Raw genomic sequence first — 16,721 nt, 5'->3', positions numbered from 1 at the left:
CTCAAAAGACTCCCTGGCTCACACAAAGAAGCAACCCAACAAATCCCTGTTCCCAGCCACGTTGCTTTCATGCTTTGGGAAGAGTTAACTGCAACAGCTCTAACTGTGATGCCACCTCACCCCCTCCACCTATGTGAGGTTCTTTGCCTTCTGTCCCCTCCTACGTGTACACCTGCACTAGAACCAGGAAGAATGCGCTTCCTACAATACTCCAAGAGCCTCTTCTGTTTCAGGATGTCATCATTTCAATTCAGGACTGAAAGTATTCCTAGCAAAAACCCAACAGCTAATAGCTAACAGAAGCAGTTGCTGGTGATCAGCTACAAGTAACCTGGAAGTACTGAGGAGTCACAAAAGAGGATTTGCATTACATTTAAGAACAGCATGCAGCTTAGGACCACTGCTTTCACTGACTACACGAAGCCATAAAAAAGAATTGGATTCTTACCTGCCATCACAGCAATTATGGTTTATGTTGCCCCCAAAACACACACGGCAGTACCAGAACTGTGTCAACTAGCTTTAACAGCTTCCCCAGCTATTAAGTACAGTAATTTCTGCTTCCTTTTTTTTCTTGGAGGAATATTCTTTTGTTTCCAGCCTCACTTACTTATTATACACACTGTTAATTAGCAACTATTTCTCCATACTCATAGGGTTATGGAGTCCCTATGACTGGAAAAGACTCTGTACCCTTCAAGATAAGAACAGCATAAAGGCAGCAACTCGCAAGACTGCTCTAGCTTAAAGCAAAGCTTTCCTCATTGCTCTCATCTCCTTTGACTTGAGTACTGTCGTCCTTCTACCAAAGCTTTAAAAACTTCATTACCACGAATGAAGGAAGACCAGAGCAATCAGAGAGGGTAGCAGAGGGTATAACTTAAGGAGCTGTTACTAGGATTTTTTTGTTGTTCCTGGTGGACTATTTTTCTCCTTGCCAGCAAGGAGGGAAAACCAGCAAGTTGTTTTCTCCAAGATTTTTTTTTTTAGGTTTAAGAACACGGATTATGTTGTAGCAATTTCTTCGCTGTAAAGCGTCAGCTGAGAAGTCTAACAGTAAGAAGGGCAAGAGAAAACTGAATGCTGATGCAGAGAGTGCCAGCAGACATCATCCTCGTTCCATGGGATGTGTGTAGCTATGGCAGTTGAAGTCTACACTTCCATATGCTTAACATACCCTATTTATAAGCCAATTTTAGCTGACCTAGCATATATCAGTAGTACAGTTAGAGCCAGCAGCCTGCAGGAAAAAGTGGGCACAGGTGTTTCCATAGCAAGGCCTGTGAGTGTCTCCCATACATACTTCCAGTCTAAGCAAGCACATGAAAGGCTTGGCTTGTCGCTTACCTAAGGAACCAGGAAAACAAGGGAAAGCTAGATTCTGCTTGTGTCCTAATGCCCATATAAAAATAAAGACAGATGAAATACCCTTACTACCTTGTTAAATTCCATAAGCCGGAAGAGAACGTGCTGCACACAGGTACAAGTAAAATCCCTTGCTGGCAGGTTTGCAGAAACAAATTTTTTATTTACACAGGCAAGTCTATCTTTAGACCCCATTTACCTCTTTACATTTCTCGAATATTTACATGACTTCATGATGCTCCAAGAAGAGAGTGATGAACAAAAAGATTACAGAAACTGTCAAAAGCATAGCAAAAAAACCCCAACCTATCATTGTGCTTTAAAACTTATGAGCTAGAATAATGTAGAAGAAATGTAGTTTTAGCACTTTGGTCCTAACGGTCATGCTCTAGAAGACACTTAAATAGCAGAGGGGATTTCAGAAGTGACCGTATCCAGAGGTTGCCAGTGACAATTCATGAGTGAATCGCAGAGTTCTTCGCTCGTCTCCGTGAATTGTCTGTTCATTTCATCAACATCCAAGTAGAGCTGTGGATCTGAAAATAAAAGCCTGGTAAGTCCAAGTATCAAATCTGAGGCATGCGCACAAAAAAACTTCACGTGAAATGGCTAATAAAATGTATTTTAAGCTAAGTGTAATAAGCTATTAGATCTACTAATTTTAGTGAGGTATTTAGTCCTCTAAAATTTTGAGCCTCACAGCTCCAACTTTTGGGAATTTGTATATTAGAAGGCTGGGACTAGAACTGTCTTTCAAGATAAAGACAAAGACAATGTTTAAGATAGTAAAGATAACGTTTAAGGATAACCAGCCATGAAACCTTCCCAAGAGTCACTTAATTCACTTCTACGGCAATACACGTTACATAGGATAGTTTCTAAACACTAACACAAAATGCCTCCACGTGAGGAATTTTGCAAACCTTCCAGGACACAAATATGTTTTGTACCGTATTTGTAAGTGCAAGCTGAATCCTCCTTTTGGAATCTGCAACATAAGCTTTTACCTCAGGGTGGAGAACAAAGCTTTTGCATATTACTGAGTTTCTAATATAAAATCTGTTTAGCGGAATCAATACAAAGAACAAAATTCTGTATTAGACCATTTTCAAATGGGAATGAAGGCACAAGTACAAGAAACCTGCTGCGAAGCATTGACAGTGTCCCGTTTTACTTGATGCGGTCAGTGTATGCTGTATCAGCTTTAAAACCCCAACTGATTGCAGATCAGCCCCACAGAGGTTTGACCTCAGCTGAATTTTCAAGATGTTCTTCATCCAGTAGAGGTTGGCTTGTATTGTTAAAAGGCACAAGTATGGCTAAACTCAAGTGACAATGATAGAACCCTTATTACCGTCAGTAATTAGGTCATCACCGATTGCAGTCATAACTGAAGATTCCTGAAAGACAGAAAAGGCTAAGTTTAATCATAACTCATTTCAGAAAGCATCACAGATTCAAAGTGCTGCAGTCTCAATCCATTCCTTCTTCCTACAACTACAAGGATAGATGGCATTTTATCTACTTATTTTTAGAAGAAAGCCAATATTACAGTACAGGTTGGAAGGGACCTCCGGAGGTCACAACTAATACATTGACCACGATAAGACCACTTACAACAACTGTTTAATTTGCTTTAAGCAAAGCAAATCAGAAGAACAGGAACAGAAGAAGCGTACGCAATTATGCTGTCAAAACCATTCTTTGGTATGCGTGAACAAGTAATGGTGTATAAATCACTAATTCTATGGATTTACTAAGTAAGCATCACTGCTTCACTCAGCATTGAGGACAAACTGATAGAACACTAAATCAAATTTGTCAAATCCTCTAACAAAGAAAGTAATTAATTTAAACAAAATGACAAAAATTGTGCGTGTGGGGGGGAGAGTTTTCATCAAAACTTGTGTTTACCAACCCCGTAAAAGGGACATACTTTTCTGTTTTCTATCATTTATCAACAAACAAGCAAAAAAAACCGAAAAAACTCTACCCCCCCAAAAAACTAAGCAGTTGCTGCTACATTCATTTTAGAACTTTACCAAATGGAGATTGTGCTGGCTAAACAATACAGAGATTGAAAGAGTTAAAAGCAATAAGCAACCAGTATTACTGTCCACTTTGATTTCCAGCCTAAAAAGCCCATACACTTAACACGTGGTCATTTGTACACTCAGACCGATACTGGAAACACAGATGTTTTCGCAGAAAGAGATGCCCATTTAATTTTATGGAAAATTTATCAGACTCCATCTACTCCAAAGCAATCAAAAACGATAACTCAGCACATTGTCAGAACTCTCACTTGGAGCACATAGCTCACCTGGAATAGTTTACACAGAACACGAGCATGTTTCATCAGTGACACCTTTGTGTACATGAGAATATAGAAGGAAAACATTTCTGTCTTTTAATATTCTTTCACTGAGAACAGGATGACTCAATAGCACATCATGACATCGTGAAAACAACCACAAGACACTGAGTGTTCCAAAAACAGAATTAAATCCATAAAAGCTCAATCTATTTCACAATGGTTTTCACTGCCTTAAAGCTCGCCTCAAACATACTATCAGTACTTTTTGCAAAGATAGGATAACAATTGGTTTGAGAAACATTCCAAGACTGGAAAAAAAAAAAAAAACAGGCACATAAGGACTCAAAAATGTACTCACTTGGTACTTTGTGTCTACTCTCTGGCAAATTTTGCTGGACTGAGTAGTTGAAGTCGGTGATGGTTCAGAATACCGCGTATAACGCATCGGTTGATGGTTTACCGTTGGTGTCACAAGTCTCTTGACAGATGGAGGCTCGAATGCATTCTGGGATTCCAGCTTTGAAAGGGAAACAGCAATCAATTTATCCTTACGTCCACCCAAATTAATTCCAATATTTATTGATGAAAACAAATTACAGAACTATAAACCTCACCCCATCGGTCTTGGCACTCAGTGAATACAATTTGAAAATTCTAAAAACCGTTCAACTTGTAGAGGGAAATCACCAGAAAACCAGTAACGAAATCCATAAAGCTATATATAAGTAGCCAAAGTCTGACTCAATTCCATTTCAAAATTTGGCAGTTAGCTTCATAGACAAAATAATTCACGCTACCATAATTAAAATAACCCATGTTCCTAGAATATGCTCCTATCTTTTCCTCTGCCCACACTGTGATTTTTTTTTTCAGTAGCTTAATTCATTAATTTAACATTCGAAGTGTTAAGCAACTAATTATACAGGCTTCCGGGCTTCACATCCCCTACATTTTCCCCCTTCAAAGTTACACAAACAATAGAACACATTCAAAAAAAAAAACAACTTGTCAATCTTACAATAATCTCATTCATTAAAATATGATCCAATGCTTTACATGTGCATTAGATGCACTTCAAGTAGTGGGTTGACTTCTCTTTTCAAAGCATTTTCACAGACCAGAATTAATTTTTAACACAGACCACTGCGTGTTCTGCAAAACTGACTTAACTGAACTGTCAGACAGAAAAAAAACCCTAAAGGCTACAAGATTTACCGATGGCTCCGCCTGCGGTCTTAAGGATCAGAAAATACAGTCTTAGGAAGCATGCTATTGTTCAAATCAATACCAACAGGAAATCGTTTACGCTGCAGCTTTAATTTCACAGTATCTCCCAACTCTTAGTAATAGAATTCACACTCTCTCTAAAGTATATAAAAATACATCTTTCTAAAAAATACTACATTCAGTTTGAAACCTTGAATAAAACATGTTTTATGTAAGTTCACAAATCTACTTCGAGTGAACGATGGTTCATTGCTGGTTTTAAAGGTAAAAAAGAAAAATATTAATTCCCCCAGTTAGGCATTCAATACACCAAGAGCTATTCTGCCTGGTACAGTTCCTTGAAATAAGAAAAATACCACATCACTGCTACCCACTGCAGAAGTTTAGCCTGAGTGCACAAGTGTTCCGTCAACCGCATGTTCACTTTAGCGAGAAAACACACGATCATCTCCTCAGCAAATAATTGCTTCTCATCCCGGGCTACCCTTCTCCCGCCACTATTATGAATTCTAGTATTATGAATAGACAATCTATCTCCTTTCACCCACTGACAGCTGCGTGCAACATTCATTTAGTGGCTGACAATTTCAGGCTCTCTGTTGCAAATCTGGCAGATCTTTCTTAATGCCTTATCACAGGTGTATTGCTATAATATAACTGAGAATTCACACCAGATTTGGTTTTAGTTATTTGGATAATATTTATGATATACTTCACTTCTCCATGCCCTTGTAATTTGGCAGATGGTGAAAAGATGGTCCAGGAAATCTGAGATGTTTGTAAACTCTGAAGTGATTGTAAACTTAATTATACATCCATCCAATCAAGGAATTAGCACAGAAACTTCTTGAGACACTGTCCCTTTTCTCATTAGAACAGAAGATGAAAAGTTTGCACATCTTGTTATTTCCTTCAGTCACCTGATCTTCAAGTGGTCATTTAAGGGCTTTGCAATTTAATAAGCCCAAGGATACCCCTAACTAAAGTCATCAAAAAAAGATGACTAGTTTTCATTTTTTAAACAAAATGAAAGGAAGTCATGCTTTACCACAGCATTATCACCAGTTCTGTGCTACCTCCAAATAGGAATTTAGGAGCGTAAGATTTATAGCGTCGGAAATTAACGATTTTCCTCGTCTTTACTTTGAATGGTGATAAAAAGCACAAAAACTAGTTTTCTGTGCCCGAATGAACACGGAAGTCTGTACAAAGTCTATATGACCACTCAATCACCATTTTTCTATTTGTGATCATTTCTTCAAGAGAAAACTTTCCTCAACAGGAATTTTAATATGCAGCTTCACCCCAAGTTGGGGGACAAGATAAAACCACTTGGTGTGTTCTAGAGTTGTTGCTCTCAACTTACAAAGATAACATAATTCTTAACCTGAGTAATCTTCACAGCCCATCATCTACTGTGGATACATGCCAATATTAACTTGATTTGATGTCTATGTTGTCACTGAGGTTTGAGAAAATTTTTCTAATAGTGATAAAGCATTGAAAAAGTTATCTACCTCAGCTTAAGACATTATTGGTTCTTACCTTTCTTCGTTTGGACTGGAAGTCAGTAATATCCGGTTTATCTATGTCCGGAGGCTAAGGGAAAAAACAAAGCATAAATATTAGAGGGCAATTTTTTTTCCTGAGACAGAGGGTTCCCTGCAACAAAAATGTGGGGGTTCATGGTCAACTTATACAACACAGCGGCAAAAGAGATGCCATTCTTTTAGCATCCTGTTGAAAAAATAGCACAATAAATTAAACCGGCCACAACGTAAGGAAGAATAGTTTTATCTTTATCCTTTGACGGCACATTTACTAAGTTTTATAAACACATGAAGCAAAAACAGATTAAAAGAAGTGCTATTTACCAACAAAGGGCTTGACAGCTTCTCCACTGCCTCCAAGATGCACCGTGCAGCGGTACTTAAGGTAGCGCGGGGCCGCACAGTTTCTTGTCTAGCTTTCGCTCTCTTTTGTGCCTGAAAAATTAGCATTTTAAGTGTTACAATGGTCAATTCTCAGCTAAGGAGGCATGTATTTTATGTCCCAAGGCTACACTGATGATACAATCAATATATTCCGATGACAGAGAAAAATGCAGTCACTGGGAGTTCAAGCCATAAAGAAGAGAATACATTCGGAGTTTAATGAAGTTTACCTTGGGCCTCAGTGCATCTTGCACGTGCTTGTTGCACGAGCAGTAAAAGAACTCCGTACTTGTAAAAGGTCAAGACGGATGATGCTAGGACTGCTAAGGCCTCCGAAGCAGTAATCAGGGAAACAGAACTCAAGAAAAGGCTTGTGGTGGTACAGAAAGCATTTTCAGTAACAACACAGACCTCAGAGTTTCACGATGGTCTAAGTGTACCATCTCAAAATCGGTGTATACAATCATAACCAGGAACTAGTTTTACTTCTCTCTTGCTTCCTCCCTTCCCCCAAGATTAAAGTTGGCTGCAAATCTTTGTCTTAAAAGATAAAGATCTGATTTAAACTGTAACAGATCTAAACATTACACTGAAAAAGTAAACTGTGTATTTGCACCACCCAACTTCAAATATCAGTCAAAAACTTCCTTTGGTGTGACTTTTTTTCTTCCCAGGTTAAATCCCTCATATAACCACACTGTGCTTATCACACGATGTGAAGACAGGAAGCAGACCACGCAGCATGTAAAAACACAAGTGAGACTCACAGAACCACAGAATGGTTAAGGTTGGAAGTGACCTCTAGAGATCGCCTGGTCTACCCCCCCGCTCAAGCAGGGCCACCCCGAGCAGGTTGCCCAGGACCATGTCAAGTCAGCTCTTGAAGACCTCCAAAGAGGGAGACTCCACAGCCTCTCCGGGCAACCCGTGCCAGGGCTCCATCACCCGCACAGTGCAAAAGCGTTTCCTGATGCTCAGAGCCTCACGTTTCAGTTTGTGCCTGTTGCCTCTTGACCTGGCACTGGGCACTGCTGAAAACACAATGGCTCTCTATGCTCTTTGCACCATCCATTCAGGTATTTTTTTACACCAATAAGATCCCCCCTGAACCTCCTCTCCTCCATGCTAAACGGGCCCAGCAGTCCCTGCCTCTCCTCAGAGGAGAGGTGCTCCCAGTCCCTTGATCATCTTGGTGGCCCTTCGCTGGACTCTCTAGTACCTTGCTGTCATTCACAGCAAGCAGCAAGAAGCTTGCAAGCTACTCTCTCCTTTAAAAGCCTAGTATTTTGGTTCCTCTTTTTACCATAATGCAGTAATATTGTAAAAAACAAAAATAGCCGACCAAAGAGGGTTCCCAGCTTTGCACCACAAGGTTTCAAGGTTTCCCGTAAGTGAGGTACTTGTACTGCCCTTTTTCCGTTGCACAAATGGACTGTCAGAACAGAGCCAGCAAACCCGCGTTTTCATTTTCTTAAAATTCCTTTTGATTTATCGATAAAAGTCACTTTCATTTAAATACATTCCTACCAAACCTGATTTGACTTTCCGTTTCGATTCAGCTCTAGCTAATCAGAGTTGTCAGCAGTTTTTATTTGGTATTTCCAAGAACTCTTGGGGGCAAATAACTCTCTTCAAGAACTATATGAATCCTTCAAAACAGAAAGCATGTCACTGCTTATCTTGAGACTGCATTTAGTCCTGCATGCCTCTGTGTACCAGAAGAACAAAGGATCAGCCAAGTTGATTTTACATATTTTCAAAGACTGCAGGCTTATACAACATATCCATAGCATGAATGTAGGCATGCTTGGAAAAGAAGATCCACAGATAAATATTAGCCAGGTTTGACTACTGTAGCTTTTGCTACCATAAACACAAGTTTTCAAAGTTAGGCTGTCATTGGTTTTTTTGCATCATGTTATTTTAACGTAATGTAGTCAGAGGCAGACAATGGCACTTAAATGGAATTTTTTGAAAGACCTAACAATAGAGGAAACCCCAACTACCAACAACTTGCCCAAACTGTCATTCTTGTTCTTTCTGACAAGTATTACCTGTGGTAAAAACTGTTATAAAAGAATTTAAACAGAAATCAATCTCGTCTATTTGTGTAGACCAAGAGGGCAGAAGAGCAACTGTTACCACATATTCAGCTCCCTGCTCAAAGCTCCTTTGGCAGTGCTGCTTTTTTTATTTCCATCACTATTTCCCACTACACTACTTTTCTCATACCCGATAAGGTTCCGTCTTTGGCTGCCTAGATCTTGCAGCTGCACCACCATAGGCCGTCTTTCCGGGGTAAAATGGAGAAAACCCAAGCTGCTTTTCCTTAAAAACAGACATGCTTCCACATGCCTACGGAAACACAGTACGATAAGTGGATAGAAAAACAGGTACACATTCAAACTGATTAAAAGAAATACTGTGCAGTACTTACAGGACACAGTCCTCCAAAAGCAGATAAACTGAATGCAGGTTTCTTAGAGCTAGCTGCAGAATGCTGCGAGAGGGAATGAGTTCTTTCAGCTTCTGTGGGCCAGAGCAGTGACGATGAAGTATTTTTTAAAACTGCAACATCTGCCAAAATGACGTATGCTAGATGTAAATGCCTCTCGTACGTACAGAACTTTAACAATAAAGATCACACTAATTCAAGTTCTTCAATACAGAAAAATAAGCATGACTTCAGCTTCTTTAAATAGATCAACTTCACGTACAGACTGAAAACCAAGTATCACCTACAAACTTGAAAACTGTTCACAGAGCTGCAAGTAGTTTTCAGCAATCTTACCAAGTTAATATTGTGCTTCCAATGCAGATTTTTTTTCCTTCATGCTAAGATAAAAGAGGACCGCATAAACATCAGTGCATTTGTACAAACAAAGTTTTTTTCTATGTTGGTAGAAGGCTGGAGGCCAGCACAGATCATAATCGCACAGGTTTTAAACCTGGAAGATTCCCCAAAGGCTGCTCTAAGAGTTAACGATCTTCTGCCCATGTATGTTTTACGAAGACACACCAGAAAGTTCTAGTGCACTCAGGTTATATTGCTAAAGCCCAGCAACTCTACTCTCAGCTGTACAAAAGTTCTCTGGAAAACCTGCTGAGCACACGTCAGTCCCTGTCTCTATGGGGGACTAGAAAAAGCTGCAAACCTGCTGTTCGCCCTTTCAGCGAGAAGACCTAGGTACCAACCTACATCGACACGATGCTTATTTTTTATTTTAAAATGGTGTGCTTTCCTCAATGAATTTGGCAAAAGACATGAAAGTATTGACAGCTGAAGCCTTCTACCAAGAAAGGTCTGAGTCACTCTTCCTTCTAGACAATCAGCCTAGTTGTCAAGCTACGGCAAGTCAGCCTGATTTCCTACCGTCCCAGTTCAAAATTTACATATAACCTAGCTGAATGTGTATATTTCAGCACTGACTCTTTCTAACATCAGGGTATCATAAACGTATTCCAAAGCACGCTTCTATTAAAAAGGTGATAGGATTATATACTTCTAAAACACTAAAAATTCAATTTAATTCTCGCATCCAAAGTTGACATTCACCTATTTTATTTACTAAGGTGATGTGGAATATTAAAGAACGCAAGGTACTTCACATTAAAAAAAAAGTCAATTAAACAGAGAACACAAAAATCACCTTCAGCAGATGCTCTAGAGGAGGAATCACTGGTTGTTGAGATGTTATCATCGTCTTTTTCAGAGGTAGAATCTTCTATTTCTTTTATGAAGGAGAGCCTAGGACTGCCAATGCCAAATATAGAAGATGTCGAGGGCTGACAAGGTGGGACAGGAGAATCCAGCATGGTATAATTCAGGTGGCTCAAACGAAGAGAGGGCCTTGTTAACGCAACTGGGAAGTTCAGTGCTGATCTACTTGTGGATGGTTCTAGACAAGAACAGGGAGATAATTAGCTTTGCTATAGACAAGCTCACAGAAGCCAAAACCTGTTTCCTATCGACAGCCATGCTATTGCCAAGTTCTAAGCGCAAAAAGAGAGAAGCCAAATTTAACTTCTTCCTCACCCAGATACGGTTGCATCTAACTGTCTGGCTACAACAACAACACTGCTTGCGATACACAGTATTAATGTTGCATCCAGAAGTAGTTAACTATGAGGTTTTACAACACCACATTCTGACCCCGTGCTCAAATGCTCTAACGCTGACTTGGCCGTTCACTAAATCAAACATATATACTCCTTCTCCCATGTACAGCTTGCAATAAGCTTTACAAAATTTGAGATTACACGGTAAGTTACAGATAACACTGCAGCTTCCATAATATTGGAACAAAGGTTATATTAATCTGAATACACAACATGAAAATGAACGTTTGCAGTACTTTTTTCCCAAGTTCTTCCATATCAGCTCACGTTAGAGGCAAAACATCATCTCCTACCCATTAACTATTGGGATTTTGACCCAAGGGACAAGGATGTTGACCCAAGTAACCAGATGAGCATTTTTCCCTCTTGAAGCAAAGGGTCTGCAAACAATGCCAGTGGCCTGGAATAGGTGGCCTTGAAGTCTATCTTGCTAAATGAATGGAACTATGCATGGGTATTTTGCCTGATGAAAGCCTACTGTCTCTCCCAGGAATCTGGGCAATTCAAATGACTTTGAGCCACTATCCTCTTGATACTTGAACTGAAGCTTAAACTAGTTACTTCAATCTTCATAACCACTGCAGTACCACTAATTAGCTCTCCAAACCATGAGCAGATTTTTAGGACAGCACCGTTTGAGATACAGAAAGTTATTGAGGCGGAAGGCCACCCAATATAGGCTCCAGCACAATGATACCTCAGAAATGAAGAGACACATTGGTTTCAAAATGTAGTAATAATTAAAAAAAAATATCTTATTCTTAAGCATAGTAAGTAACACCCACGGACAGCAACATAAGCTGCATAAGGTTCGAGGGTGTCCGCCTGCTCCTGAGCTCCTGGAGTTAGCAAGCTTGCAGTGCAGCTGTTCTTACTGAAAGCTCCTTTCACGCAGTTACATAGGAAAGCCAACATGTGTTCCTCAGTCATGAAGACCTTCTCTGTTCTTTTCTCCAAACTCATTCCCAAGCTACAGCTACACACAAAGCCATCAATCTCCTTGTTCACAATTAGATGAGATTGGAGGCAAAGATATTTCCTCCTTATTTTTTGATTCTGCCAACAACAGAAGCAACTGACTTTCCACATTATCTATGGTTACCTACGCACGCTCAGACAAAACTTCTTTACTTATTTAAAGCTGACTTCCCCAAAACAGCTAATTTAAGAGAAACTCAAATAAGAATAGATGCAAATTTATACAACAGGACTACAGGAACAGTGAGAGGCACTGGATATAAGACAAATTAATCTTTCATGAGGTAAAGGAGTTGCAAACCTCGTTGCCAACGGTCCAAATACCTTCTCAAAGACACCCCCTCCCCCCGTGTAGACCTTAAAGTTATTGAATATTTTAAGGATAATAATCTCATAAACCACATCCGTGCACAAGTTCCCCAGTTCACCATCAAGTTAACAAGGAACTTTACTAAATTGATCAAAGCCCAAAACAAAACAAAACAAAACAAACAAAGTCGGGACACGAGACGGAATTTTCCTCTGCCATTCTAGCATCTAGTCTTTTGTTTCGAAGACTGCAAAACAAATTAATTTTTTTAATTGCCTTAGGCAATTAGACAGATTTTCATTCCATATCTTTTAAAAGATGGAAAATGCAACCCAGCACACTTGCAAATGACTTATTTTCAGCATTTAGCACCTGGCTAATAGAGTACCTAAAGTTAACTGATGCCTTCCAAGAGCATAAGATGTATGCTTCGTAACTGTGTATACAGTTTAAAGCTAAGACGGTTTCACAAACAGTTGTTTTGACTTTTTTGTTTGTTTTTTTTTCATTCTGTCAAAACCCTCATTCCAATTTCCTTTTGAAATTCAGATTCAAAACTAGAAATCTGTGAATAAATACAGATGGCCAGAATTCCAAATGATTTTTCACATACCTCGTCTACTAATTCTTGCTGGCTCAGGCGTGAATCTCTCATCGATTATGGTATCTTCATCTGCATAATCGTGGTGATAGTTTACCGGAGTCTCCTCCTGGTTTGCAGATTCATTTCTGTCTACACACTCCTCCTCACGCTTATTGAAATACTTCTGCAGCCACGCCGGTACAATATTTTTCACCGTTTCTGTCATTCTGCTAATTATTCCCTGCTTGAAAGAAAAAACAGTTGTTTAATTACAGAAACACAGTCAACAGCATATGCTGGGATACCACCTTCCACGGACCTTGAAGACAGATATTATACAGCAAATATTCAGAAGACGACAACGAGGTTGATCCCTGGCATAGGATCGCTACACTTCTGGTAAACCTAAAATTCACCTAAGATTGATTTACAACTACCTATCACTTTCTGCACTTCCAAGTGACCTTGGCAAGGTTCAAAGTTTTGAAACCTCTGCCAAAATTCACCAGCAGGTCGTCAATCTGCAAGGCTATCAGGAAACTCTACGCCTGAACAGCTCCTGACCTACAGACTTGTTCCAGGACTCTTCGCACCCTCACGTGAAAACCAACTAAACCAGAAGTTCAGCAATTATCTACTGCGACAGTCAGGACCATACTACCCATTAAAATCAGTGAACCTAAATATTTTCAATTTTAGTAATGCTGAATTGCAGTGACTATACGCACAAAAAACAGTTCTGCTCTCAACAGTCAGGCTAACCCAGAAGATGTCCTGGAAGAAACACAGCTATAGCTATAGCACCAGCACCTCCTCTTGCAAGAGCCTTCTAAAGCTGTTGCTGTATTTTGTAGAAGACTGACTCTGCGGCATACATCGGGTACGATCGGAGAATTCCCACCTGAACGAAAGCCCCAGGAACTACGGTTAAATAAAAGATACATTAATATAAATGAATATAATTAATAATAAAAATTAATAATAAAAATTAATATCCAGAAAGCTGACAATCATGAGCTAGGCATCCTGCTAATCATCCCTCCTGCAGGCAGGGGGAAAAAAAAAAAGTAAATTAGATCCAGGACTAGTTCCCAGGAACTTTGAAGCTGCTAACTATACTGTTGACAGTGCCCAGGCACCTTCAGAGCTTAATGGTAAGAGACAGAGGGTTTGGTGGGCTGTAATTATGATCACAAGCACACAAAACACATCTATTTAAGTATTTCTAAGAATCGACTTATCGACTAAAGTTGTAGGGGGAAGGATGAGAAAAACAGCGGGGTAGGGATCAGAACCAGAGGTATAACCTCACAAAATCGCATCGGTCGCTTTCGTGCCTCCCCAACTGCATCACTGAGAGACAATTAACATTAAGCCACAGAACCTTCTGCAGAGTGGACATGATATTGAAAATAAACTGGAATTAATTGACAAATGCTCTAAGCAAGCTATCTGCTCAAAGCTCGTCCTTTTACGTTATGAACATTTGCACGATTCGTCTGGTTACAAAGCTAACTGCTATAATAAATGCACACATGTAACACCGATCAGTTTGTCTATTTATCAAATCATTAAAATTCTTCCCCGATAAGTTACTGTTAATTTGATCTGCGCTGGATGTGCAGCAGCCATTCTCTGTGCAGAATCCCCCAGATATCCCCACGCACGTGTTTGCTCTGGCACACTCTTTAAATAAACCTACTGGAAAACACGCAGAGATAACAGACAATGGAAAAGTTAGAAAACCATCTCCACTGATTATTTTTAATCCACGTGTAAGGTTTATCAGTTAGCTACACGGTGTCGGCACACGCAAGCTATGGCACTTTCAACATTAATGCACTGTTCAAGCCAGAGGTTTCAACGGTTGCTCTGTAAGCGTGGGGAATGTTTGCATTGCCCTTCCAGGCCAGCTTTAGATGGACAAGATTGATTGTCAATATATGGTATAAGGGACTTGGCATTTCTGCAAGTGATAAAAACCTAATTGAGCAGCTATCCATGCGTAGCGCTCCCTTGGTTTTGCATATGATAATCAATCCCCTCAGCTACGTTGCTCATTTAATAGCGGAGAGGTTTTGGCTGAACAAACATGTGCAGAGGGCATCTCCAGAGCATCTCTCTGGGCGTCCTGACATTTCTTAGCAAAGAGCTGCTGGGAGGGATCTCGGCGCGTCCCCCCTCCAGCACGGGGATTTTCACACCCCGAATTGACGGACCGCTTTCACCATCAACCTGCTGTACCCTACAGCACAAACGAGAAGCAAAGCCTGGCAGGTAACGTTCAGAGAATTGATGATGGGCTGAGGAGGGGTGCAGGGAGCGGGGAAAGCCCTGGGGGTGGCACTGGGGGTCCTGAGGGCAGCGGGCTGGGGGTGAAGGGGAGGGGGAGGAGGGGGGTAATGGGCTGGGTAGAGGGGTAAGGGGGTAAGTAAGGGGCTGAGGGGATAACTGAGGGGGTTAGGAAGGGGCTGAGGGGGTAACTAAGGGGGTAACTAAGCGGTCGAGGGGGTAACTAAGGGGGTAAGGAGGTGGGTAGGGGGTAACTAAGGGGATAAAGGGGCGGGTAAGGTAAGGGGGTAAGTAAGGGGGTAACTGGTGGGCTGAGGGGGAAGGGCCCGCTGTGGGGGGGCCGCTCCTCACCCGCTTGCTCCTGGCACAGGGGGGCTTCGCGGCGCCCAAACGGTGGCGCCGCCTCTTCACCTTGCCGCCGGCCGCTCCTCCTCCTCCTCCTCCTCCTCCTCCTCCTCCTCCTGCTCCTCCTCCTCCTGATCGGGCTCCTGGGCTGCCGCCCGGCGCCCCGCCGCCACCGGCCCTGCCACCGCCGGCCATGCCGCTGCCGGTCGCGCCGCTACCGGTCGCGCCGCCCGAGGCCATACCGCCCCCCCCCCCGCGTTCGGTGCCGTCACGGGGCCCCCCCGCCCCCCGCCGCCACGCGCCGCGGGGCCTGCCCTGCCCCTCGTGGGAATAAAAATGTTGTTTTTGCAGAGTTACGTTGTTTAAAGGTAAGGAATGGGGTATTGAGGTGTGCTTGCAGCGATAAGAACGCTTAGCAGGCGACCTTGTAAAACGCAGACAACCAGACTCCGTAGAACAATTCGGGGAAAATCACGGTGTTGAGTCAAGTCAGGTAAGTGAAGAAACATCACCGCTTCAACCAGTAAAAAAGTCAAAAGAAATTCGAAATTTAACAGGCCGGCAACGGAAGGCCATGCATTGTCTGGGAAGCATCAGACAGATTGTGAGCCTGGATCACCCCCTCAGTGGGGAAACAGGGGAGGGTCCCGTCATCAAAAAGTATATAAACTGGGTTTTGGAACCAGCAGGGGCGCTCCTGCTCGTGGGACGCCCGCCACTGCGATCGCGAATAAATTCCTGCTTCGCTGAGCTCCTCGCCTGAGCCCAAGTTCTTGGCTACGGAGTGTTTCTCACAATTTGGGGCTCGTCCGGGAGCCAGTCGCCTACTGGGGAGCCCCACCGCCGCAGCAGCAGGAAGGCATGCCCCGCTGATTTCAGCGGTCCTGTGCATCGACGGCGGCGGTTCTGCGGAGAGCTGACAGAGGGCCCGAGACTGATGAAAGAGGCAGGATCCGTGAAGGAGTGGGGAAGGGAAGAAGGCAGGCACTCCGGCTTTGAGAATTGATCCGGTAACTCTGTGCACAGACCAAGGTAAGAAATAGGAAGTATTGCCTTGGGGGTCGGGTGAGACTCTGTGTGCCGTGGGATTGAGACGTACTTTTGTACGGAGCGAGTGTGGAGTCCTGATCCGCGGTTCCGCAGCTCCGCGAGGGGCGCGGCCGGAGACGGACGAAGCGTGAGCTAAGGGAGAGAAAGGAAGAGTCTCGGGAAATGCGGTGTATGGTAAGCCCTTGCACGGGGAAGTGCTTG

At 42.0% G+C, this 16,721-nt stretch overlaps 1 protein-coding gene across 1 annotated transcript; it reads right to left on the bottom strand.

Annotated features, from left to right (window-relative positions):
* Positions 1 to 2,297: 2,297 nt before the first annotated feature.
* Positions 2,298 to 15,055, bottom strand: LOC136789878 (nuclear pore complex protein Nup153-like). Its single transcript, XM_066991162.1, has 8 exons — positions 12,864 to 15,055; positions 10,494 to 10,742; positions 9,281 to 9,420; positions 9,076 to 9,198; positions 6,784 to 6,894; positions 6,455 to 6,508; positions 4,041 to 4,199; positions 2,298 to 2,765 (listed from the first exon to the last, which is right to left on the bottom strand). Exons 1-8 carry the CDS (start codon positions 13,057 to 13,059, stop codon positions 2,691 to 2,693), a joined length of 1,107 nt encoding a protein of 368 aa, XP_066847263.1. The 5' UTR covers positions 13,060 to 15,055; the 3' UTR covers positions 2,298 to 2,690.
* Between the last annotated feature and the right edge of the window lie 1,666 nt (positions 15,056 to 16,721).

The sequence above is a fragment of the Anser cygnoides genome, chromosome 2 (assembly GCF_040182565.1).
Source record: "Anser cygnoides isolate HZ-2024a breed goose chromosome 2, Taihu_goose_T2T_genome, whole genome shotgun sequence".
NCBI lineage: Eukaryota > Metazoa > Chordata > Aves > Anseriformes > Anatidae > Anser > Anser cygnoides.
The sequence above is the reverse complement of the archived record's forward strand: the minus strand, read 5'-3'. Positions and strand labels throughout refer to the sequence as shown.